General features: G+C 39.1%; 1 protein-coding gene across 3 annotated transcripts in view; it reads left to right on the top strand.

The window, feature by feature from the left end:
• Positions 1 to 27,387, top strand: part of RASGEF1B (RasGEF domain family member 1B) — a 534,882-nt gene that overhangs the window by 381,215 nt on the left and 126,280 nt on the right. For 2 of the 3 annotated variants that reach the window (XM_033106128.1, XM_033106129.1), the window contains one exon: positions 9,416 to 9,499. In XM_033106128.1, coding sequence (XP_032962019.1) covers positions 9,416 to 9,499 — 84 coding nt within the window. Of the gene's footprint in view, positions 1 to 9,415; positions 9,500 to 27,387 lie in introns of those variants that run through there. The other variant, XM_033106130.1, reaches the window with a different exon arrangement.

Below are 27,387 nucleotides of genomic sequence, written 5' to 3'. Positions count from 1 at the left end.
AGGGAAATGGTGTAACTGAGTCAGGAGAGGCAGGAAGAGGCTTGACCAAGAAGGGCTTTGTAGTCCCAAATGAAATTTTAGTTTGCATCTAACGGCCGTAGGAAACCTCTGAAGCATTTGATTTAAGAAGGAAAGGAGTAGAACAGGAGGATCACAATTCAATTTATTTTTTAAAAGCTCTCTTCAACTCTCATGTATAGTGTGGAGAGCAGGTATGAAAAGAACAAAAATGGAGAATCTTCTAGAAGTCCAAGGAAGAGATGTTCATGAGTGAAAGTAGCTAGACGTGAGGTTACCACTTTGTGAACATTTCCTGATTTCCCTAACCCTCACCACCTCTCCGTCCTCAAGCCTGGGTTAGAGCTTCTTTCTTTGCATTTCCCTGGGATCCTGTGGGTTTTGTTTTTTGTTTTTGTTTTTGTTTTTCACTTAAGCTACACAACAACTTTGTTGTGGTGGCATCTTGTTCACCCGAGTATCCCCAGGGCCTGCTCAGTGCTGATGTACAGAATGCCACCTATCCTGAGGTACTGGAAATTAGGACTTCAGCATATGAATTTGGGGAGGACACACTTCAGCCCATAACATACCTCGTACCCATTGGTATCTTTCCCTCAATTTGCTGCAGGTCTCCAAGCAGGCCCCACCTAAAGAGATACAGGTAACAGCATTCCAGCTCCCTCCCTCTCTCTCGTTGAAAGTTCCATTGTGATCACTTTAGATTTGGACCTCTTCGAGCCCATATTTCTGGGGTCATTTGAGGTATGAGGTTGACCTCCAGTGATGTATGGCAACTATGGAATACTATTTCTTCTCCGATGTGGTGTTTTTTCAGGTTTGAATAGATGACTTCCCATTCTCATTTTCCTTCCTGTATTTTCTGAACTTCTAGAGAATTTAGAAAACGGACCATTGTGTGGTGTGACTATCATGTCTTGGTTTTGATGGTCCAAAGAGATGTATATTTTTTGTGTATTTTTTATTGTTTTCAGGTACATTGCTTTATTGGATCTTCTTTTTTAAAAAAAAGCAAATTATATACTATACTTTTTATTGCTAAAGAAATGAGACCCCAAAGAGCTCACATATCAAGTGTCAAAACCATTCTCAAATTCAAGTCTTCAGAATAGGAGGCCAGGGCTCTTTCCACTATATCGCGATCTTATTTACAAGGTCCTTGGAGCCAGACGTATACTTATTGTAAAAGCATTTACTTTTATGAGTCTATTGACAGCCTTGCAAGCAAAAGGTACTTTAGGGCCCAATTTAAAGTAAAAGAAAAGGTACAGAGGTTAAGTGCTACTCTTTCTTCCTCTCAAAAGAGAATTACAGAACTGGAAGAGCAATTGGTTCACCTTCAGAAGGAAGCTGCCAAAGAGGGAGGTGAAATTGAAGATAAAATGAAGAGAGAATTAAAGCATCTTCATCAGGATGCAGGGATAATGCGAAATAAAATGGAAACAGTGGAAGGGAGGATGGCAGAGCTGGCAAGAGACCTGGTGGAGATGGAACAGAAATTACTCTTGGTCACCAAAAAAAATAAAGATCTCACAGCACAAAGGTCTATGAATGCCCTATAAAACAGTAGAGATTGTGCCAGTGAGGAGCTTGATGAACTGAAAAGAAAATATGATGCCAACCTGAAGGAGTTGTCACAGCTGAAAGAAGAACAGGGCCTCTTGAGCAGAGATACAGAAATGTTCTTGGGTCTAAAGCTGCCTTTCCAGTGAATTCCACTGAGGATAACAACTTGCGTCACCTTGAGAAACTTAACCAACAACTTCTATCTAAAGGTAAGCAACTGCTTCTCTTGCCTTCACAACTTGAAGATTCTTACAACCAAGTGTGGCTATGGCCAGTCTACAGAATGGGAGAGATCACCTGTTGAATGAACTGGAGAAATTCCACAAGTCACAGGAAGGGAAGGAGAGGTCTGTATCCCAGTCTGCAACCAGCCCAGCTGAATTACAGAGTTTGAAAAAAAGCTATGTCATCACTCCAAAATGACAGAGACAACTACTAAAGGAATTGAAGAATTTTCAGCAGCAATATGTACAGATTAACCAAGAGATCACGGGTGACCTCCGTTGACGGCTCAACTTCAGTAGTATCAAGATAAGACCAAAACATTTCAGATTATGCAAGAAGAGCTCAGGCAGGAAAACCTCTCCTGACAGCATCAGCTCAGGATACAGAAGAGTTGCTGGGAAACTCCCAAGAGGAGAACGAAGGAGCAGTACCTTATGGCTATCTTAGAGAGAGGTCAGCAGATCAGTCATCTGCAGAATCTTATAAGGGAATTGAGATCTTCTTCCTCCCAGACTGAGACCCTCAAAGTACAGTAGTACCAAAGACAGCCATCCCCAGAGACACCAGCTTCCTTAGATGGGTCACAAAACTGTTTATGAGACAGTATTTGTTAGGATTCAGCTCAATGAAAGGAAATCCATCAAAAGGAATTAAGAATTCAGCAACTGAACAGCAAGTTTTCTCAACTTCTTGAAGGGAAAAATACCCTTTTGGTTCAGCTCTGCGATAGCAGCCAGAGCCTTTGTGAGAACAAGCAGCATGACAGTGACCTTTTCAATCACCGTGCAGTCTTGGAGAAGCAGGTTCAAGAGCTGCAAGCAGAATGGCTGAATATACAGATGTTGCTCCGGGAGCTCTCCAGGAACAGAATGGAGCTCACAGGAAGTCTGACCCTGAGTAACTGAGGCAACCACAGCTAAGCTTTTCGGAAGCCCAACGGCCCTGTCTACACCACACAGGAGGTGAACTAGTTGAGGAAGCTGCTGGAAGGAGAAGGTGACCAAAGAGTGGCTGCTGAGACTGCCCTGTCCATGGCCGAGGGGCAGGTCAGGCAATTGGAGCACAGTGACCTGGACCCTGCTGCACTCCTGTCATTGGCTGCCGTGGCATTCAGGAACAGACACTGCTAATAGACCTTCCAGGCAGCAGTTGTCCAAGGTCGCAGAGTGGTGCTGGGTAGAAGCGGGTACAGTGTCCACTCTGTCATTCCTGGACCCGAGTGCCACTGCTAGCAGCCGTCTACTTTCTAGGTTCATGTCCTACTGGTTCTGTGTTTCATAGGCCATCTATAAATGTAGTTCTCACCTTTTGGACCACTCCTCTCGGAACTTGGAATTCTCTCACCTCTAATGTCAAAGCCATCAATTCCAATGGAACAGTCTTCCCACTTGTAGGTCCTCTCTCTAACTCTCCAAGGAAGGTGCCTGCAAAACAGAGTGGATGTGAGCACAGGTGAGAGCTGTAAGCACCAGCGTGTCTGCTTTCTTCTACTGCCCGGCACCTGAACACTTTTGGGTAACCTGAGGAGGCCCCACAGTTGGTTGTTGAGCTACAGATTTGTTCAGATTTTATAGGTCCTGTGAAAGATGCTGAGGAATGTTTTTCAGCCAGGAGGCTGGTTCCAATAAACCTAACAATCTGGAAAAAAAAAAAGCATTTACTTTTATGAGCCTATGCTTATTTTGTTAACTTACAATTAATTACTCTTTAAAAATATTTAAAATATTTGCTTATTTTAAAGACTTTAATTGTATGAGTTATTTTAAGTAAAATTAAATTTATAATTGTGATTTATAATGGAAAGTTTTGAATATATTTTAAATAATAAATATACCTATTTAAACTTATGTAATATACTTCTAAATAACTTATTTGTACCTTTTATAATTGTTATAATCTATACTTATTATAATTTTTATTGAAACATTTTTATAAACCTTTATATTACTCACCAATGTTTTTATATAAAAATTCTTATAAACTTAGCACAGAGCTAAGTAATAGTACTCAGAGGATAATTTTTTGATTGACGGTAGGGAGGAAATTTATTTATTAAATCATAATATTCATAGATGTCTGATATTTCATTCTGGAAAGGGCACCAAGGAAGAATAACAATAAAACATTTGTCATTAACATGAAACATAATATTAGTGCTTTTTATGTAAGTGTCTTTGGCTAAGCCAAATTTTAATTTAAATCCTGCAGATGAACCTATGATGTCAGTATTATCCCATTTTACATTTGGGGAAACTGAGGTCTAGCAAGATTCAGAAGCTTACTTGAGATCTCAAAGCGAGAAGGGGCTGGAATTGGATCCCGTGCCTCTGGCTCTATGCTTATTGTTTCACTGTGACACAAGCTGAAGAAATTACAGGATAGACACATAGTCAGCAATTACTCATTGAAACCAGGGACATATTGGATACAAACACTTTAAGCCAATAAAGCCCATAAAAAGGGCATCACATTGCTTTGGTTGGTCATCTGACACTGAGTTACTTAACCTCTGTGGCCCTGTTTTTCTTCTATAAATAGATGACATCTTCCTCATAAGTTTGCTATAAAAAGAAAAGGGTTGTACGTGTGTACATACACGCATGCATATATGGTAGGTATATGTGGTAGCTATGTAAACCAGTCCAATCCTTTTGAAAAGCAATAATTGGATAGTTAGTAAGAACAGCCATAAAAATGTCCATATCTTTGGCACAGGAACCCTACTCCTGGAAAAATATTCTAAAGAAATGATTCTAAAGACCAAAAAAAAAAAAAAAAAAAAAAAAAAAAAGAAAGAAGGAAGGAAGGAAGGAAGGAAAGAAGGAAGAAGAGTACATCTGTATAGGTATTAATTGCAAGGAAAAAGAGTTTGGTATTTCCTCAAATTGTGAAACATAGAGTTACCTTATGATCTAGCATTTACACCCCTATATGTATAAGCAAGAGAAATGAAAACGTATATCCCCCACAAAAACTTGTACATGAGTGCTCATAGGTGCTTTACTCACAATGGCCCCAAAGTGGAAGCAACTCAAATGGATGAACAGACTTTAGCCATTCAATGGAACGTGTTTGGCAATGAAAAAGGATGAAGTAATGATACATGTTACTACATGGATGAACTTTGAAAATATTATGCCAAATGAAAGTCATAAAAGACCACATATGGTATGGTTCTGTTTATATAAAATATCCAGAAGGCAAAAATATAGAGATAGAAAATGGGCCAGTGGTTGCCTAGAGCTGGGGGAAGGGGCAGGAAGGATGATGAATGACTACTAATATGGAAAGGGTTTCTTTTGGCGGAGGACAAAGCTATTCTAAAATTACACTGTGGGGGATGGCTGCACAACCCCGTGAGTATAATAAGGAACACTGAAGCATTTGGATGAAGGCTGGCAGCACACTCAGACAAGAGAGTATGGTGAAGGGAATGTACCTCCTACTTTCAGAAGTCCCATTAATGCTCATGAATGTTTCGAAAGCACTTGTTTTAATGTTCTTTGTAACGATAGCCTTGTGGTAGGGGCAGGTGGTACTGAAGACGCATAAAACATAAGGAAGGAAGGGAAAAGCACAAGGGACATTTAAAAATCAGCATGTAAAACATCCAAGAAATGGAAATTTAAATGCAAATATTGAGTGGAGCATTTAAGGGAAATGGGTATGGAGGGAGATGCTAAAGAACGCATAGGTCGGGCTCCAACAGCATTCTGCCCAGAAAACTGAAACATCGGAATGCTTGTGAGTATGCTCTTTCCTGTGACCTGCTCTCTGCTTACAAGTTTTGAGGGCAGGGGATTTTAATATACCGGAGCTGGTGCAGGTCTGTGATAATAACCCAAAAGGAAATAGGAAAGCTTAGCAGTATGCACAGTTTACTTAAGTTCACCAAAATTGTACTGGAGTGTGAAAAAAGGGAGGAAGTCTAGTCAAGCCTGAGTGAGTCAACATTTAATGGCCCTCCACCCAGGTCTCCTCCCTTTCCAGAGCCACCTCACCTCCCTGGCTGTGTGCTTGACCCTTGCAAGGAAGGAACTATGGCTGCAATGGGTGGGGCAACCCCAAAACCCTGTTGGTTGGCCTCCATCAATAGGTTGGGGGGACAGAGGGAGCAAGGGCCAAAGCAGCAGCGATGATTTATATCACAGTCTTTTCCAGGAACTTCTTCCTTCCTTGGTTCCCACTGAAGGTTTGAAACATCCCAGCTCCTTTAACATCCTAGGTCCCAGAAAAAGCCTGTGGCTTTTGTGAGGGGTAACCCCCGTGCCATGTTAACAGTTCTTGAAAAGCACTCCACAGACGAACGTGCAGTTATTTATCTGGATAAATAATGAGTCACAGGCTGAGGTTGGATAGAGGGATGGCAATCTTCAAGGCAGTGTCTGCTTTTGCTTCTATTTCAAAACAGAACACGTCGTTCCTAGCCCCAAGGTGTGGGGAGGAGGAGCCGGCGTCGTCCATGTGTTCTGTGGAGTACTAAAATCCAGATTTTTGAGGGAGGACGCTTTCTTTCCTTCAAAGTTGTTAGGAATGTTTGAGCTGCCCAGTGGTGCGTCCTTGAGCAGATGCCACCTGATGGATCCCACGGCTCAGTCAGTTAGCTGAGTCTGCCAGAGGATCCCTGCATCTGTCCTTCTTCACCCTGGATTATTTCTGACCCTAGATTATTTCTGTCCTTTTGCACCAGGATCTGCTCTTATAGTTCAGGCACCAGAATAAACACTGAGGGCTGCAATTATAGTTCAAGGCCTTCACCACTTCTTTGTTCTCCTTTTAGGAATCCAGTCTTAGAAAAGTAACCCCAGGTACCTTTTATGAGGAGATCTCTGAGCAGTTCTGTAGCTTCTCAGGAGTGCTCTAGAGTGATCACATGAAAGAAGATAAGGAGGGGCAACATTGCCCTCATTTTGCAGACAGCTGGAGAGGATGGCTGACTTGCCTTTTCTCTAATTCTCTGTAATTGCACTCTGTCCAGTCCATCCTCAGCACCCCCACCCCACATTTAGCAAATGGAGAGTTAGATGGGAACAATAGTTAACACCAGCCACCCAGCCACTTGGCCACCCAGACAAGTGACAAAACCCTATGTGAAAAGCCTGAAACGAGGAAAAGAGATAGGAAAAGGGAAACCCTATTTAGTAATAATTATATGTTCTTCACTATTCTGTGTTTTATATTTGAACCCATTTTTTTCAGAAAGGCCCTTTTAATGGATGGCCCAGAAGTATCATCTGTTTCCCACTAGAAAAAAAAATAATTCTAGGTGAGAAATCTATGTTTTGCAACTGCTGGGTTGTTTTAGTCTTAAGAACACCCAGTGCAAATGTGTCAAGGGAATCTTTAGTCTAAAGAAAATCAGGCTGCCCAACAACCTAAGAAAACTAGTTACACGTTGCCATAGCAACCAGACCAGCCTCAGAGTGAAGGGCAGACTTCCTTAGATTTATCTACTACGTCTGCAGATTGACTTCCTCAAAACAGAATCATGTGTCCTGATCACCAACACGGAAACTTGTATTTTCATTAAAAAAAAAAAAAAAAAATGTTGCTGTGTCAAATGGATCTATTTTAGTCTTTGTCCTGGTGCCATTCGATGTCTTTTTATCTCAGAGAGGTGGGATTTGGTAACTGGATCCTTTGGAACTTGTACTCATGCATTCACTAATATGTTAAGGACCTGAGCCAATGTGGTTTGATAGTAATTACACTTTGATGGCTGGAACATGACCTGTGAAATGAGTTGCTAGTCTCAATTTAACTCCTAATGGACACAAATCCACATCACTCAGAATCCAGCCATAACCCCTGTTTTCAGACCATGGGAAGAAGTCAGAGGTTTAAATGGCTTCTCTTGAAGGTAAACTGCAGCGTCTCTTCCCCAGGAAATATATTTGCCTTTGTAGGCCACAGATATCTTCACAATTAGTCTCAAAATACCCTGCAAAATGTGTGTAAATAACACAGACCACATTTACAGGCAGGGCCACCCTGGTGGAAAGGCCAAGTAATTTGCCCAGGGTAAGATAATTAGTAACAGCAAGGTAGAGATTCCAGAGGGTCATACTCCATTCCTTTGCTAAGACCACTGAAAAAAATCTTTCTTTCACTCAAGAAACATGGCAATTAATGGACAGCAGGAGGTGGGGATGGGTCAGTACTAGCCAATTCATTTTTAAAGGTCATTTTCATTTTATGGGGTTATTGGTACCTACAGTTAATTTTTTTTTTTCAATAACAAGCCTCTTGCTGTCTCCTCTAACAAGACTGAGAGTGAAAAATGTGTGTAGTGAGAATGAGAGCTGGGGGTTGGAGAGAGCTAGATCTGGTGAGGTGTTTGGAAATTAGTGACTACATAAAGATTCAGCTGACAAAAGCAAAGAGTCTTCCAATAAAAAGCACCTACATGTATGTCTCAGTCCATTCCAGCTGCTATAACAAAATACCCCGGACTGGGTGGCTTAGAAACAACAGAAATATATTTCTTACAGTTCTAAAGATTGGAAGTCTGAGGTCAGGGTGCCAGTATGGTTGGGTGAGGACCCTTTTCGTTGTATCCTCACTTCTCATTATATCCTCACATGGGAAAGGGGGGAAGAAAACTCTGTGGGACCGCTTTCATAAGGACACTAATCCCATTCGGGAGGGCTCTGCCATCAGGGCCTAACCAATTCCCAAAGGCCTCTTCTCCTAACACCGTCACCTTGGGTGGGGATTAGGATTCTAACATACGGACTTTGCAGGGACACAAACATTCAGACCATAGCGATATGTGAGACATGTGTTGGATTGTGAAAGATACAAAGATAACTAAGACCTGAGTCCTGTCCTCAGTTGCTCACATTCCCAGCAGAGAGTGACAAGTACTCTAATAATAGTACATGGATCCTGTGGTAGGAAGAAAGTGATTCTGACTCGAGTCAGAAGTGGAGAAAATGAGCCAAGTGTTTCTTAGGGAATCTGAGCTGGGCTTTTATAGCATAGGTAAGAAATCATAGGCATATATTGAGGAAAGGATATTTTAGGAACTAGGAACAACAAAAACAAAAACATAGACTAGAGTCTGTTCAAGAAAAACACACTGACCAGATATGGCTTGAGGTTTAGAATTGTGGGACAGAATTGGAGCCGACACTGAAAAAGTGGAAAAGAGCCATGTTTTTCAGGGTTCTGAAAAACAGGTAGAGAACTTTGGCTATTATCCCATATAGAATCAAAGATTTGAAAACCAGAAGTTTAACCGGTCAGTTATATGCAATGAGATATTAGGAAAGTTATTTCTTAAAAAAAAAAAAAAAAAAGATTCACATAGCTTGATCTATGTTGTATGAAGATACGTTAACAGATTAGGCTGAAAATATTTTACATTTATGTCAACATGAGTATATGAATCCCTTCAACATGTCATAAATGGTTTTGTAATATGTCCCTGCACAAGGTTAAATGAGTTTGCACAGACTGCAAAAATGCTGACTCGGGTATTTCAAGTGACAACTATTAAGTTTAAGTGCTTGAGGCACTATTGTGAGAAACAAGGCAATGGCTCCACGCAGCAGGAAAGCCAGCCACATCCCTGAAATCTCTCTGTGTGTTTCCTTTCTTATAGGAACAGCAATGGAAAACTTCAATGTACAGCAGCATAACTCCAGTCTGCTTTACAAGCCCTCTGATTGAGAAGCCAATTGGCAAAGTAAGAATGAATCCATTTCTTGTTGAACGGTATGATTTGAGCCTGTTAGCTGTTACTTCTTTTTGTCTTGAACTGTTTGGGTGAAATAATCGAATAGATCTCATGAAAGTGGCTGGTAAAATCCCAATTTTGAACTATTTGGTTGGCGCTGGTGGCATTCGCCCTAGGCAAAAGGTTGAGCTGAGAGATGTTGATCCCAGAGTCTCTTGTTTCAACTTCTGCTTCCACTTCCATCCCAACAATGTTGTCCCCAACTCCCATAATGTTTTGGTTTCTCAGCTCTTTGACTCATCATCTTCCATCGCCTATCAGAATTTGTTAGAAGGAAAGAAGGACTTTTAGTCTTTTATACTGTAGGGAATGAAAACAACCTTTTTCCTCTCTCTCAGGTTCAGTACCTGTGGCAATGCAAATTAAACTGAAAAACAAAACGACAGATAAATAGGAGAAAAGGTTTATTGCAGTGAGTAGGAGGCCTTAATAGAAAAGAAGTAAAGACCCAAAGAAGCAGTTATATTTGAGGCTTACCAAAGACTGATAAACTTTGGAGAAGTGAGAAGAGAAAGGAAAATGAGCTTGGGCTTCTCAGGGCCTTAAACTGTGAGAAGGTGAATATGTGGGGGAAGTTAATGGAAGATTCGAGTTATCTAGTAACGTTTGTTATGCAGCCGCAAGTTGGTGGTAAGAGTCGTCTCCAGTGATTGAGGCCTTCTCCTGGTGCTGGAAAGGAGACACCTTTACACATTTATGTTACCTTTACAAAGGGAAATGTATTCCCTGACTTTTAGACAGAATGGGGGAGGGCAGAGAGATTTTCCTGTATCGGCTGCTTCTCTGTTGCCTTTGTTACCAAGCAAGGGCCTGCTGCCCAATGCGCATAGGAGCCAAAACTATGACACTGACCTTCAAGAAAAGAAAAAGCTTTTTATTTATTGCTGAGTTGACTTGCAGGAGACAAGAGGCACCTCCCAAATCTGTCTCCCTGATCTGGGGTCTGGACACATTTTAAGAGTTAGGGAGAACATGAGGTAATGCTGGCAGGGCAAGTTTTGATTGGAGAGTTTTGGAACTCGGCCAATGATGGTATAGGGTCGAGGGGCAAGAGAAAGCACAAAGGAATTCCAATCTGGCAGTTTGATTGGTCAGATCTATATTTGTCCATATTTGGTTTCGACACCGGATCATCCTTACTGAAGGATCTCTCGCTTCCTAAAGGGCTCCAGTAGCCACACTTCTGTTACTTGAGTACCATAGACTGAAGAGTCTTGGTTCCAGGTCCATCCTGAGGAGAAGGGTGGCACTTGCACAGTGTTGTCTGTGAAGTAACTCAAAGATTGTATCAGTCACCAATCTGCTTTAAGGAAGCAGAACCGGTTTTAAGCTGGTCAGTGTGATCTGTGTGCTATTTCACCTTCATCTCGAAATAATCCTTATGCCAAAGTGGCATATTTTGGGGTGGTATATTCTGATCCCCTTTAACATATTTGTATGAAATTCAGCCACAATACGACCTCTTTCAAACATATTAGTTATATAAACTGCCTTGTGGAAGAACGACTTTGCCTCTAGAAAAGAAATTACAGGTTTTTGCCTGAACTGCTACTCTCCTGAACCTGAAATCACACCCAGCGGTCCAACCAGGGAGTGTAGAGCTGGATGATTGAAAGTGTGAGCATTCTGGAACCAGGCTGCCTGGGTTCAAATCCCAGCTCTACCACTGAATGGTTATGTGACTTTGAACAAGTCACCTGTAAAAAAAGAGCATCATAATAGTACCTGCCTCATAGGACTATGATCAGGATTACATAATTTCATATCCATTCACAAGAGCAAGGATTTTTTTAAACCTGTTTTGTTCACTATGTATCTAAGCATTCAACAAATTTAATGAATTTAATGAATGAATAAATGAAAAGCAATGCACATACCGTATTTCCCCCCAAATAAGACCTAGCCAGACCATGAGCTATAATACATCTTTTGGAACAAAAATTAGTATAAGACCCAGTATTATTATATTATATTATACCCAGTATTATGTATTATATTATGTTATGTTATGTTATGTTATGTTATGTTACACCCGGTCTTATATTATACTACAATAAGACTGGGTCTTATATTAATTTTTGCTCCAAAAGACGCATTAGAACTAATGGTGGGCTAGGTCTTATTTTTGGGAAAACATGGTAGTGGGCTTAGAAACACATCCTCAATTTGCTTATCTCAAGACATAGGAGTGGCAGAAGGCAGTGTTATATGTTAGGAAGAGAAGTAAAACTCTGGTGAGTATATCAAGGACACTTCCCAGGCACACCTTAACAGAAGGACCACAGTCTACCTGGGATACCCACCCCCTTCCTGTTCTTTTTGACAGCAGTGCATCTCCAAGCCACCCAATCCAATGACTAGGATAAAACATAATCACTGTCAGGACAAGTCAAAAATGCTTTCAATAGGGCTTTTCTCTCCAACTTATCCATAGATGTCGGCAGAACCAGAGTTTTTTAAAAGGAAATGAATCTATTTTCCTGGCAATTCCTGGTAACTTTGCCTTGGCGGCAAGTCCTGCCAAGGAAGTTGTCTGCAGAGTTTGAAATCCTGGCCGAACAGGAAGCCTCCTACCCGTGCTGTCAGCGCGCTGACGTTTTGCAGGCGTAGCAGGGGAACAACCAAAGCTTCTTGGGACCGAGTTTCTGTGAGGTCTGCACTTCCCCTTTGCTGACTTCAGTTCATGGGAGAGGAGTATCATTTGGCCCAAAGATTAAAACAACAAATAAAATACACCCTGAACATCTCGAAGCATGTTGGCAACTGCTCCAGCATTCACTGCCTTGCCCCTGCCTCTGGCCCCTCCAGCCTCACTTATATTTTTTTATTTATATAGGTTCTAAAGAGACCAGCACTTTGTCTGTGGGGACAGAAAGAAGCCCTTTCAAAGGCTGACGTCAGGAATCGATGAACCCCAGAGGGTCTCTTTTGACTAAATTTCATTTAAATCCAATAGATCGCCCTGAGTTTATGCGATGTTTTCCTAAACCTGATCAGAACCACTAACAGTAGTATAAAAAACGGTAGAGAGTGACTTTTGGGAATGCTTTTTAGAGAGTAGAAGAAAATCAAGTGCGGTATGACCATTCCTGATTTGGTGATATTTCGCTATGGGATTCTCAGATCTCTCTCTCCAGGCTGGGCAGAGTCAGCAGTAAGTGTCTGGGCAGTGACACAAGGACTGTCTTGGTTTGAGTGGGATGACTCCCAAAGGATATTCTTGCTCTCTTTCCATATCTCTCTGGCTTCTGGGCTTAATACTCTTGCTGTCAAATATGCTAATGAACTCACTTTGCAATCTGCTATTATCCATTCACCTGGAGGGGAAAAATGATGCTGAAACTGTAAGCAAAGTCAAGCTTTAATTATAGGGGTCAATGGAAAGCAGCATTTGGGGTGGATAATTGAAACCTGTGGTTAATCTGCCCAGAGTTAAAACTCTCTTCCTCACTGCCAAAAACCTTACTGTTGGGCGACAGGCTATAAGCTGGACCCAGAGGTGATTTCTACTGCCCAAATTATGGGGCCTCATGTGGACCAGGGACCGATGTTTCCTTGCTACCGGGAGTGGAAAGGCATTGTGAAAACCCTGGCTGGAAAACAGGATTCCAATGTGAGCTCATATTGCAAAAAAAGAATATTTGAGAACCAACTCCAATCTTACAACTAAATGATAACTCTTTTCATTAATGGTTATGATTAGTGGATAGGAATAAATGAAGGAAACTTCATGGAACAAAGAGGGAGAAGCTAGAGAAATCACTGGGCAGCAGGCAGGCAAGCAAGCCTGGAATGTATGGTGATCCACCCTCAGATCAAGAGCAGTGTGTGTTTTATTTTACATAATTGGAGTCAGCACCTTTTGAAGGGAGCATACAAATTTATGTAAATAAGAATGCAAATGTTAAAAATATGTATCATGGCATTTCCAAGCGATGACCTGGCAGCTCTGATGTCCTCACCTTTGCAGCTACAAAATATGGGGTTGTGAAAGAGAAGAACCTATTCCCCCAAATCCCACAATGTGATAACCAGAAGAATTTCTTTGTAATTTATAGGAGGCACTCTGGAGAATGAATTAAGACAGAATGTATTGGACAAGAAATGTGTTACCCCCAAGAGGATAACCATAGTTGCAACAGGGATTCAAGATTTCAGTAAATTCATGGCAGATCCAAAGTGGACTACTGAAATGGAATTAGACAGCACTGATGGAGACAACAGCAGGGGTTTACAGAGATAGGTAACATTAGACGATGACATTAAATTCAACTACCAGGCTCTCCCACAGAATTCTCTTTGGTGCTATTGACAAGACAAGAGACTGGGCTGAAAGAAGCATGATTTCAACTCAGCAAAGCATTGTGCAGATCATGCTAACTCAGAACAACGCAGTAAAGTGCCATGGCCTTGCCAAACTGCACAGAATCCACAAGTCGATGGAGTTATTTTAGATTAGGAGCTGCCCATGGCCATGGCAATGCTGACCCACCTTTCTCAAAAGAATTTACGTGACAAGTAAAGTTGTCCTCAATAAAAAGAGGTGTAACTTTAACATATTATTTGATTTAACCAGAAGGAAACACAGAGATAAACTGCCTTGAACGATAGCAGTGTTATTAAATGGAAGGGTGGATAAGAAAGTAAACAAGGCCTGTGTTTCTGGGTGAGTGAAAGGGAAACTGGAGGAGCTAGGTGGAAGTAACTGGATAAACAACAGATAACAAAGGAACTGGTGAACTCAGAATCAACAAAATATAGAGCTGCTTTATTTCAAAGTTAGGAGGCATCTGTGGGAAGAAAAGAAATGGAGATGGCCCTTGTTACAGATTAATCGTTAGCTCCTTTTAGCACTGGAGAATTTTTCTTACCAAAGGAAAGTTTAGCCTAGCAAACATGCCATTTTAGGGATAGTCTTCTAAGTGGCAGCCCGTTGAGATGATTGAATGTTCCATCATTACATCGTGGCTGGGGCTGGGAGACAGCGCCAATTCTATGAGAAATACCTTGGAACTTAACACTCAGTATTTAGGGCTCTTAGGGACCCAAGAAGATGAAGAAGCCAATCTATAAACTTGTCTGTGACCTATTTCTGCTTCCAAAAAAATAACGAAAGTCAGTAATGGGATAATCAGAAGATAATAATAATTCTGAGTAAAGCAAGCCATTATAATTACTACAGTTGTAGGTAAACATAACTTTAATTTTTTGAGTGTGAGTGCCATTGATTTAGCTGAATTTCTTTCTCTAGATATTTGGCTTCTGGTCACTGAGAGAAAATGCATGAAGCCAAGTATTTTTCTTCTAAGGATTTTAGTAATAAGGTGAAAGAAATTGTCAAGTTAAGGGGTCAATTTTCTTCTTCTAAGATAGTGGAGGTTTTAGTGGGGCATATGTCCGCACGGCTAAAGAGAACATTTTGCAGCTAGATCTGGCTGTATGGCGAGATTATGGCCAATGGGATATGAGTGGAAGTGATGTATGCAATTTCTGAGTCGTATCCTTCCTAGGAAAGGGAGGTCCCTCTTGCTGGCTGCAATGCCGATATGGTAACAGAAGCTGGAATCGCTATGTTAGATCAAGAGAGGATGACAGAGAAACAGCAATGAAGAGTTGGGGTCTCTGAGTCTGTAGAATTGTTGATTGCTTCAGACCACTATCACCTGAGATAGAAACCAGCTTCCATCTTGTCTAACCATCACTACTATTTGGCCATTGGTACAGTAGTGGCAGTAGTATCCTAGTGCACAGTTAGAGCACTGGGAGACAGTGGACCACGTGCTCTGTGGGAAGTCACTTAGAATCCAGTGAAGTTAGAAGACAGAGGCTGCTACGATAAATATCAGTTAACGGAATTAAAATGCTGAGTCATGACACCTACCTCCCAAATCAAGTCTGAATGAGGGAGGAGAGATACAGACGCTAACTTCTGACTCTGTGAACAAGGTGATGAGCAGAACTCTAATGCTTAGCAGAGAACCCTACCTTTGAGTTCTGAACGTAGTGAACCCAGATATCTATCATATACTGAATTTTGGTGAAGTTCTCCTTAGAACTGAGGCAAACACATTTTTACTGAAAATGCTCAAACTCAGCACTGTAGTGGAGCCCATTATCTTGTCAAATAACATTTCTATTGATAATTATTGTATATAGGAGTTGTCATTAGTTTGAAAATATTTATAAATATATTTATGCATATATTTGGCATTATATTCTATTCTTTCATTATCTGAAGCAGGTTTAGATTTCCTGAGGCAAACATCTTGGGGTCCAGCTTTTGCTATAACTCTATCTCACAAGAATTTATGGGATGAGTGAATTGTTACCTCATACCTCATCCTAGATCCATTATCCTTTTATTTAACATAAAATAACACTTATTATTTTGGCTTAATAAGTTAACCCTCTAAAACATCAACTGCTGCACCTATTAGAGTCCATATCATTTCTTCCCATCGTCTCATTTCTCAAACTGTTTCCCACAATGACAAGCACATAGTGGTGGTGCTTGTCCATTGATGGTTAAACGAATACGGATATTTAGTTTGTTATTCAGTCAGCCATTTTCATTTTTTATCCTTGTTCATAATGTTATTGAAATAGAAGTCTATTTAGGTTGGTGCAAAAGCAATTGCAGTTTAAGAGGTTAAAAATAATTGCAAAAACTGCCATTACTTTTACACCAACCTAATATGTGAGTGGCCTACTATAGCTACTAAAGGCAAAGAATTTTTAAAATCAATATCATTAGCACTCTCCTGTAAATATTAAATAACAAGAGGTGGGAATATATATCCCTAATATTTAGATTCCTGGATTCTCACTACCACCGAAGCACAATGGACGCTGAAGTTTCTACATTTGCTCCTTAGATAAGTGGAGTTCATTTGGGTAAGAAATGCAGTCTGATGCATAAGGACAAGAAGTCTATCCATCCCAACATTTCTAATAGGCTAGAAGGCTCTATCAGCATGCTTTCTAAGCTCCAAAGAATTGTAATGATTTGACAAATATACTTACACCACTGGCAGTTCATTGTATGTCCTCTTATAAGCATAGAAAAATATTCAACAACTGCCCTCAAAACCTACAGAAAATAAATGAAATACGAACAATTAATAGATAGAATATATTTTACTAGGTTTATAAAATTCATTAATTCACAAACAAGAAGATGCCTATACAGTATCAAAAGGAGAAACAACGAACTTTAAAAACGATTTTTGCTCTTTTGATCTTGCTTTACAACTTATCTGTAAAGGCTAATATAGATGGTGCGTGTATGTCCTAAATGTATAGACACATCACAATGTACTTGATGTTTAAACATGAGATAAATGTTTTGTTAACAGTGCGCGCACACACACACACACACACACACACACACACACACACACACACATAATCTCCAGACCCTTACTCTTGGGGCTCTGCACCATATCAAAGGTCATGGAGTCATAGTTGCATTAGAGAACTATTGTTTATTCTTTTCCTGTTTCAGTATGCTGACATTTTCCCATTAATACTGCCCCAATTTCTCTCCCAGAACCTAGCTGAAAAATATCAAGTAGAACTTCTTCTGGAAAAATGCTGACTAAAAATATGGCCTGCTCTGTTATTGACTAAAAGAGAAACTTTACTTTTGTCCCATCTGGGACTAAGGCTAGCATAGTATACATATAGTCTTTATTCACATAGATCAGAAAAAAATAATATCACTAACTTCTGAGAAAGAGCACGACAGAATTATCAGCAGAATCAATACAGAATTTATGTAGTTTTGCTACCTTCCCAATACTCTGGGTACCCTTGAGAAAAACCAAAGGAAGCCCTTTTTAGAAATATTGCATTCTAAGCATTCTATCCCAGCAAGCATCCACTCAGAAATAAACAGACCTTGAATGCCTTCCATGTGTGAGGCAGTGTGCTATAAACAGCAATCCAGGGCAATTTGGTACAAATGATAACAGCATTAGTAATTATTATAATACTACCGTTGTTTGAGAACTCTGTGCCAAACACTAACATAAGTTCTTCATATCCAGTCTCTCATTTAATCGTTTTACAGATGAAACCTAGAGAGGATAAAGAACTTGTTCAAGGTCACAGACTAATAAATGGTAGAGTTGGCATCCAAAACCAGGCATGCTTGACTCAAGAACCTATGCCCCGACCACCTGCTGGAGAGATTTTTTTGTGCGTGGATGATCTCTTTTCTATTCCTAGTTGAAATATAGTCAAAGTTTCTTGAGAAGAAACAGAAGGATGCCCAAAAAAGTATGACCTGGCTTATATTCTGGGCCTCTCTGGCTACAGTTTTTTATTTTCATTTTCCAAAAGGCCCCAGTTATAAATAGCAGCCCTGCACAAGTGGGAAATATGTGTGAGCATGCAGCGTTGTCCCTTTAAAGGCAGTTTCAAAGAACATTAAAAGGGCCATGAACTGTGAAGATACCACCATGAGGTTACTCAGATCAAAACAGTGTTCCTTAGAAGCCATTCTGGATAATTTGGTGTCCCAGTTTATCTCCTCTGGGAGAAAGATGCTTAGTGCTCATCTAATCTACGAGTCTATGCATTTAATTTTAAGAACTTTGACACTTTCAATGAAAAGAGTCAAAGGGGTATTATTAAGTTCAGTTTAACAAAAGAATCAGAATAAAGCTTAGGGTACAGCTAAAATCTCCACTCTCCACCAATGCCTGTTAAGTTTTTCATATAGGCAATCTGGTAAAATAAAGAAGGACGAATGAAGTTGAACAGAGAGCAGATTGCATAAAAGTTTATGGTCTGAAGAGTAGGGAGGTAATTAGTGGTGCGATGAACTCCCCAATTGTGTCTATGTTTTTAAAGGTCATTTCCTGCATTTTATGAGAGACGGGGAATTACATTTGGGCCCCCATAGAACTTTGCTTTTACTATTACGAACATTTACTTTAACCTGCGTCTCTTTAGGTTTGGCTGAGTGCACGTCTGTCTTTTGCAGGGGCTTGTAACCAGCTTGGCTGGGGGCTTGGGCGGAGCAGGATTGTGCCTTATTCATTATTTACGTCCCCCCCGAAGCACCAAGCATAATTCTTTCCATATTGAAGCTGCCTATTACAAAGGAGAGGGAAGTGGTAGAAAAAGAAAGGGAAGGAAATTCTCATAGTGTTGTATCTGTGATTGCCATTTTCTAATCACCTGGGTTCAGGCTGCTTTTCTTTAAATGCCTTTTGAAACCTTTCTAGTGAATAGCTTAGTGAATAAATTCAACTTTACCTTAAAAGATATTTGCTTACAGAATAACTCTTAGAAGGCTCTATTCATTTGCAAAAGGCAGAAACTGCAATTTTTACACTAAGAGCTTTCAAAGATAATCAGCAATAAGAGACAGACATGTTGAGATAAACAAAGATAGAGAGAGAGAGGAGAGAGAGAGAGAAGAGGAGAGAGAAGAGGAGAGAGAGAGAGAGAGAGAGAAATTTCATGCATTGTGGCAATGGAAGTTGTTTCCTTCCTTGCTGCACCAGTGAAAGTGGTAAGTGATCTTGCCAAGGTCAGTAGGAAAATCCTAACTGCTAAACCCAGAATGCATTTCAGTTCTTCTCTAACTTGATGCCAATTGACCTCTTCTTGAAAGTTGTTCCTCTCTTGGCTTTTATGAGAGCTGACTTCTAATTTTCATTGACCTCAGTCTCTTTGCTAGTTTATCTTCCCTCAATAATACCTCCAATTTTGTATTTCCCAGTGTTCCATTCTTGGTGCATTTTTTCTTTCTCTCTCTTTTTTTTTTTTTTTTAATCAACCCTCTGTTACTGAAAAATTTTCGTTGTTCTCTTTTTTCTTTTGTTCAACATGTTCAAACCTAAATATAGTTAGCTTTTCTTTCCCTTCTTTGGATACTCTTGCTCTACAAAGTTTCCTTCTTTCAATGAAAGTTCCTACTTTTCTACCCAACAATTCAAGCCAGAGGTACTTGGGCATGGTCCATAATTCTTCCCGCTCCTTCGTCCATTCAGTCAGCCACCTAGTTGAGATGACTCTATATCCTTAACATTCAACCTCTCCTTCCCCATTGTGATGGCTGTAATTAAGGCCTTTGTGATCTCTCATCTGGTTACTGATAAACCCTCTAACTGGTTTCCCTAGCTTCACACTCACCTTCTTTTCCCAATACCTCACCAATGCCCCTACAGAGTTATCTTTTCAAGTTGCAGTGATCAAGTTACTTACTTGACTAAGAGGTAGAGTGGCTTCCCATTGACTACTGAGTTAGTCTGAATCTCTGAATGGTAGAGTGAGGCATGCGTGATGTACCTACCCCTCGACCCCAGCCTCCACTCCCGTTGTTCATGCCCTCGATTTCTACACTCTGTGACTTCGTGCCATGGCGCTGCTGTTTCTTCTATTTAAATCCTGCCTAAATCTCTTCTCTTCTTCAATTCACTTCCACTTCCACTTCACTTCCACTCTTCTTCCACCCCGCCTACAACCTCTCCTCTAAGTTAAAATGGTACTTTGTATGCTTTCTATTATAGCATTGCTCTTACTTTGTTGAAATTGTTTGCTTCTCTGTCTGTCTCCTCTTACTAATGCAACACGTTTCTTATCTTTGTGTTCCTCAATGTGTGGTACAGTGTATGGCACACCCTAGGCACTGAATGGTCTGGAAATCCTGTTTGTGCTGATGAATGCCTTGTCTGTTCATTTCACCACATAGCCAGAATTCAGAGCTTGCGCACACCCACAATTTAAAACTCTTCTCCCCACTTACACATTTTAGGGTTCTCTTGGCCAGTGTACCTGACTCTAAACTTTCATTGATGAAGAAAGTAGAATATTCCTCACAGATGATTAATGCCCATTATTGGGTTGGACCACATCATAAGAAAAGGAAAGATTTTTAATCAGTCAGACACCAAGAAGACAGCACCCTGGCCAATGTGAATTCCTCCTTACTGATAACAACGAGATAATTGAAGCAGATAGGCGTGTTACCCCATTTAGGTCGTTCTACTAGATCTATTTTATTAAAGAGAATTGCAGGGGGAGTTAGAACTGCCTCTATGCCTGTAGAAGCAGAGTGATCATGGGCGCTGTTTTCAGATGCTGTCTGTCCAGGAGAAAGAAAAAATGGTGCTGACTCCAGCTTGGGCTTTTGATAAGAGGTCAGTCATGAAATTAAAGTTCAACCCTTTGCACCTTGAAAATGTCTGACCAGCTTAAAATTAGACATCTGATAGTGAAATACTAAGTATGAAAAGATGAGAGCTTTGTTACACGCAAAGTTAAATGTCCCACAAGAAGCGTTTGTAGCAATAAAATTTACATTCTTTAGTTTTAGTCAATACTGGTAATTATAAACTTCTTTTAGAGGTGTACTTCTTTTAGAGGAGATGAGATACAAAAAAATCAAGAATCCTCACACAACTTCTTACTATGAGAAAAATATACATTTGTAATTACATAATTGAAGATTTTTATTAAATATAGTAGATGGACATCATTTGATCAATAGGAGTAAGTATTCTGGGAGATAGTAAAGAAGTGGTTTTTGTCTTAAGGGATATAGAATGACGTATTCAGCATCAGAAGGTAATTTAAATGTTATCTAGTCCAGTGTCTCATCTGATGCTTAAATCTATCTTACAAACACCTGCCAAACCTCCCGTGGATATCTCCAATTAGAGGGAGCTTTCTACCTCCTGAGGCAGTTCATTTTGTATTTATATAGTTCTTACTATTAATGATAGTAAATAAAATTTATTCAGAGCTTACTATATGCCAGACACTGGGCTAAGCAATTTATCTTCAAAATGCTTGTGTAATCTTTAATCACAACCTTATAAAACGGTACTGTTATTATTTCCATTTTATAGACGAGGGGGAAACTGAGGCTTAGTGAGGTTGGTCAAATGCCCAACATGACACAGCTGGTAAGCAGGGGACCCGGCTTTGAATACATAGTTTGCATTCATTTTTTAAAATATTTTGTTTTATTTTTCAATACAGTTGACATATTGTATTAGTTTCAGGTGTACAACATAGTGGTTAGACATTTGTATAACTTACGACATGGTCACCCCAATAAATCTAGTACCCATCGGAAACCATGCATAGTTATTACAATATTATTGACCACGTTCCTGATGCTATACCCTCCATCTCCATGACTGTTTTGTAACTACCAATTTGTTCTTAATCCCATCCCCCTTTCACCCATCGGCCCAACATCCCTCCCATCCAGCAACCATCAAAATGTTCTGTGTCTATGAGTTTGTTTCTGTTTTGTTTGTCCATTTTTTCTTTAGATTCCACTTATATGTGAAATCATATGGCATTTGTCTTTGTCTGACTTACTCCACTAAGCACAATACCTTCTAGGTCCATCCACGTTGTAACAGATGGCAATATTTCATTTTTTATGGCTGAGTAATATTCCACTGTATGTATGTACCAACTCCTCTTTATCCTGTAATCCATTGATGGACACCCAAGTTGCCTCCATATCTTGGCTATTGTAAACAATGCTGCAGTGAACATATGGATGCACATGGCCCTTCAAGGTACTGTTTTGTGTTTCTTCAGATAAATACGCAGAAGTGAGATTACTGGGTCCATTTTTGCCTCTTGTTTGTCTTGTTTTAAAGTCTATTTTATCTGGTATAAGTATCTCTACTCCAGCCTTTCTGTTTTCTTTTGTCTTTTTTGTTTCCATTTTCATGAATAATCTTTTTCCATTTCTTTGCTTTCAGTGTGTGTGTCTTTCAATCTTAATGGGGTCTCTTATAGGCAACATGTGTAAGGGTCTTGTTTTCTTTTCCATTCAGCCACCTATGTCTTCTCATTGGATCATTTAATCTATTTACATTTAAAGTAATTACTTAAAGGGACTCTAACTCAAAGTCTTCCCTATATTGACCTTAAATCCACTTTCTTATAGCCTCTATTCATGGGTCCTCATTTTTAATGAGATGACGCTAAAGGCGTCCATTTTTTCCCACATGATAGCTCTTCAGATAGTTGTTTTATCCACTTTACCCCCTCAATCTTTCTACCAAATACACAATTACGTTGCCTTGCATTTTTTCTTGTGTGAGAAGGTTTCTAGATGTTGGTAAGCTACATCTCTGCTATCCTACATTCACAGTTGGCTTTTTGAACTTGAATTATTTCCTTTGTATTTACCTCAGTTATATTTTGTCTTAATAGTTTAGCTTATAGTTCTAGAATGCTAAAATATTTTAAGATCAAGTTTCTGTCATCTAAAAAATTTTTTTCCCTTTGCATTCATTAATGTTTGCCATGCATTAAGCCATCCCAAACTTAGTGGATTAAAAATAACAAATTGGCTCCTAATTCTGTGTGTCAGAATTTAGGTTGGGCTCACCTTAGTTGTTCTTTTGGATTTGATGGGCTTATCATCCATCTGTGGTAAGCTGCTAGGTTAGCTGTGGGCTGGTGGGTATAGAAGAACCTCAGCTGGGATGGCTAGTCTCTCCTCTATATGTTTTTTCATCCTCTTACAGGATAGTCTAAGCTTGTCCAAATGTTGGAAGAGGGGGTCCCAAGACAGCAAATGAAACCGAGAAAGGCTCCATCGTTCTTTCTTTTCATTCATTTATTTGTTTGTTTGTTTAAATTAGTTTCAGGTGCACAAAACAATGTAATAGTTAGACAAAGCTCAGGACAGTGACACCATTGTTTTCTCTTTATTCTATTGGCCAAACAATTCCCAAAGCCAGCAACCTTCAAAAGCTGGGGAAATAGACTCCATCTGTTGATGGGAGGAGCTTCAACGTAAATTTGCAAGGGCATACATACAAGAAAACGTGACAATTGAGTCCATTTTAAAAATCTGTCACACTCTTAGGGTTGTGCCATTTGTGGATTTTATAAATACATAATCAAAACTGTCCTTTAAAAAAGTAGTAGGAATGTCAATTTAATAAGGTCTAAGAATATAAGTTCTATGCAGCATAGTACTTTTGCTCTTACAATCTAGTAAGACAACCATATGAAATATAGTGTAAACAGTGAAAGAAAAAATTTACATGCTAAACTATACTGTTCTGTTTCTAAAGAGGTGTAATTTAAAGAACAAAGATCTACAAGGGCCACCTCCAGGAAAATGTTTGTAGATGTGTTTAAACTCAATCTGGATTTGAAAAATAAAAATAAATAACGCTAGAATCTGTATTGGGCAAGAGAAATGAGAACGCATTCAGATTAGGTGTTAGCATGTGCAAGAGCACACAGAGAGTAGACTAGAATGACAATATTGAACAGTTACTGAGAAGAATGAGTGGTAAGAGCAAGGATGGCTGGATGATGCGGGATCGTAATGAAATTCGGAACTTGAAAGTAGGAAGTTGAATTTTTAATCAGCATTGAACTATAGATGGTTCTTGAGCAGAAAGATAATGTGATTAAAATTTTTGCACAACCAGACTAACATTAGTTTGAATGGGACAGTTTTGGAATCAGTGAAAGCACTGAGAAGAGCCTTGCAGCCTTTTTATTCCTGATTAAAACCAAAAAAAAAAAAAAAAAAAAAAAAGACTTAAATAATTACCCTGCCAATAAGTTTCATTTCAGCCAATTTAAGAAGCAGACAGAAGGTGCCAACATCTGGAAAGAGGTAATTTTTTTTTTCTCTTAAAGAAGAAAAGGAAATATAACGACTTCTGCTTAAATTTGAGTCATGTGTACAGATTCTTCAAGGTTACTTACCTCAATGGCAAAATGATTGTTTGCGGAAATAAAAGCTGACATTTTCAAGATCAAAAACTTAGCAATTGAATAGAACCTTGAGTAGTTACAAAAGTCTTAGTTTTCCATTCTAGTGTAGAAGTGCAACTTCTGTAAAAGGACAGAACAAACACTCCAATATTCTCCAATGTTCTTAGTCTGAGTCCTGCTATATGGTCTCTGTAAATAATGAAATCTTTCTCTAATTAATGTTCCAATGCCAGGTCACCAGAGAGTATTGGGAATGCCAGTGTCAATGCCAGAGGGTGTTGGGAAAATTATCAACTGTTGGAAAACAGTTTGGGATCCCAGTCGGAATTCCGTTGTTAGGTGCATGATGTAATAAAGTCCATCTTGACTACTTGTCTGGAGACCTTCTTGGAATACATCCTTTCTAGAAGAAATCAGTTTAAATTCTCATTTCCCTTGTATACTGAATTGTATTCCAGATTCATCTAATATCAATGCTTAAAAAAAAAAACACACAATAAAATCCTAGGAAAATATTTAATGATCTGCTATTGTAATAGAGTAAGACTTTCTAAGCTTAAAAGTACATATTGAATACCAGTGCTCTAATGAATCTAGGAAACAATTATCAATGACCGTGAAAACTGTTAGCTCAAACATAAATTTATGAAGGAGAGATCAGGCCGACAATACGCACAACCACTAATTAATTTTAATACCACTAAATGTTTCATGACATAATGCAAAAGGAGGTTCACAGCACCACCTATAAAGTATTCTGACCCCCAAAATTAAAACAGAAGTTTATCCAATCTGTGGCTCTAAATATCACTTGGTAGAAAATTCAGGGGATAGAGGAACATGGTAAATGACATCACAAGGATGCAGCCATCCAAATCTAGGAAGTGGGAGATTTCATAGGACAAATTACCCAGTTTCTTCGAAAATAAATGGCATGGAATATAAAAGGAAGGGGAAACCTCAGTTAAATGTCAGCTAAATATCGTATATAGGCCCTATTTGAATCTGGATTCAAAATCCAATTCTGAAATGATATGTTTTTAAAAATAAGAGAAAACAACCTGATTGGATATTAGATAATAAAGAGTTATTATAAATGTGGATAGGTGTGTTATTATTTGAAAAGCTCTTATCAGCTGGAGATATATTCTGAAGTACTGATATGTGGCATGAATTATATCTGAGATTTAGTTTAAAATACTTCAGCAAAAGAACAGTGGGGGGATGGGAGAGAATAGATGAAACAGGAATTGCACAGTGTTGATATTCAGTGTGCTGCGTGATGAGTACATGTGGGTTCATTATAATATTGAATATTTTGAATATTGTTTTTGTGTATGTTTGGAAATCTCTGTTCAAGTTATTTGAAAGTTATTGGTAAAAAGGTTACCCACTAACTTTGGTAAAGGTTACCAAAGGAAAAGGTTAATATAATCTACTACATAAACAAAATTAAGAATTGCTATGCCTTCTTAAACAACAGGCTAGGGAAAATATTTGTTACAAATATGGCAGAGTTAACATCTATTTTCATATACACACATGCACATACATATATGTATACAAGCTGATAGAAAAAAGACTAAGAACCCATAGCTAAATGATATAAACATAGAATTCAAAAGGGAAAATGCAAATTGCTTAAAATATCCCTTTAGAAATAATCATTAAAAAGCAAGTTGAAATTTTTTGAACTGTGAAAGCAAGCTATTCTCCAGAACATACATGCCTTTTATGTCCTGGAAAACAGTCATTTCCTCTGATCAATAGAGAGATTTTTAAAAATAGTAGCAGCCTTTTAGTTAAATGCCAAAAAAGTGTCATGTGCTATACAGTAGGGACTATTTTTGGGAAGTCTTTCTAACACTTCTCCCGTGTTGATAAAATCCTGGCCAAGAATCCTCGCTCAGGCTAAAGAGGGAGTGCGTCAAAAAAACAAACTCAGGGAGGGAGATGTGACAAGGAAGGGCTCCACAAGGTGCTTCTAGTGCTGTTGATAATGTTCTTAATTCGGTTGACAGCCATATGATTGTTTCTTTATAACTGTGTCTTAAGTCGTACATATGTGTTTCATGTCCTTTTAATAAGTACGTTATATTTTATAATGCAAGTTTTTTTTCCTAAGTAAACTCCCAACAAGTGTGCTCGCCCACATGCCTTGAGTTGCTTTATGAGGTTGTTGGCCTGAAACCACCCTGAGTGAGCAAAGAGAAATATAACTGCCCTGGAAGGGGATTCAGCATGGGAGTGGACTGGAGGGTCTATAGTGGTAGAAGCTATTTCCCAAGGGGAAGTCCTAACTTACGTTTCACTATAGGGGCTCCCCGGAGGTATAATTGGCTACTGAGGGAATGTTCAGGTCTGGAACTACCCTAAAATTGGAATACCACAGGAAAACCCAAGAATCCCCTGACGTTTTTTTTTTTTCTTTTCCTTTTCAGTATATGTGCTGCCGAAGCGAGCACTTTCTTTTCCTTTTTTTAATCCCATTGACATGGAGTGTTTTTAACAACCAGAAGAGCTCCATGTATATTATACATGAAGATACTTGGCATCAGAACTTTCTAAGAATGGACAAACTCTAAGATGATTTTCTAATAGTGAAAATGGATTTATCCTTAATTATTTTAATTTTCTTACCTAGTTCCCCTAGTGACTAACCCCACGTGTTTACTAGATGGAAAGCTGGGTAAAGAAGTGGATGATTGGTTAAACTATAATCAACCAATATAATTAAATCAACCAAATTTATTCTCCAGTGTTACCTTTCAACTGTGAGATGCTGTGCACATTTTGTAATTAATGTGTTCAGAAGGCTTGAGTGTTAAGCAATCATATCTGGTCACTATGAAATCTTATTCTTAGCATCAGGTGCTCAAGCATGATTTATTCGTGGTTATACAATTTTCAAAAGATAAATAATAAAAACAACCCAAAAACATCAAAGAAAGCTGTGGCTATTTGTTGATCAAATTGTAGAGATGATACATTAAAAAGTGCTTTTTTAAAAAAACCTATTGTCTCAGACAAATGGAAAATGTAAATTCAACAATAATTCATCTTTAATGGCTTATATTAATTCATTGCCTTTATCATTTGGAACAAAAAAC

The sequence above is a fragment of the Rhinolophus ferrumequinum genome, chromosome 5 (assembly GCF_004115265.2).
Source record: "Rhinolophus ferrumequinum isolate MPI-CBG mRhiFer1 chromosome 5, mRhiFer1_v1.p, whole genome shotgun sequence".
Lineage (NCBI taxonomy): Eukaryota > Metazoa > Chordata > Mammalia > Chiroptera > Rhinolophidae > Rhinolophus > Rhinolophus ferrumequinum.
The sequence above is the reverse complement of the archived record's forward strand: the minus strand, read 5'-3'. Positions and strand labels throughout refer to the sequence as shown.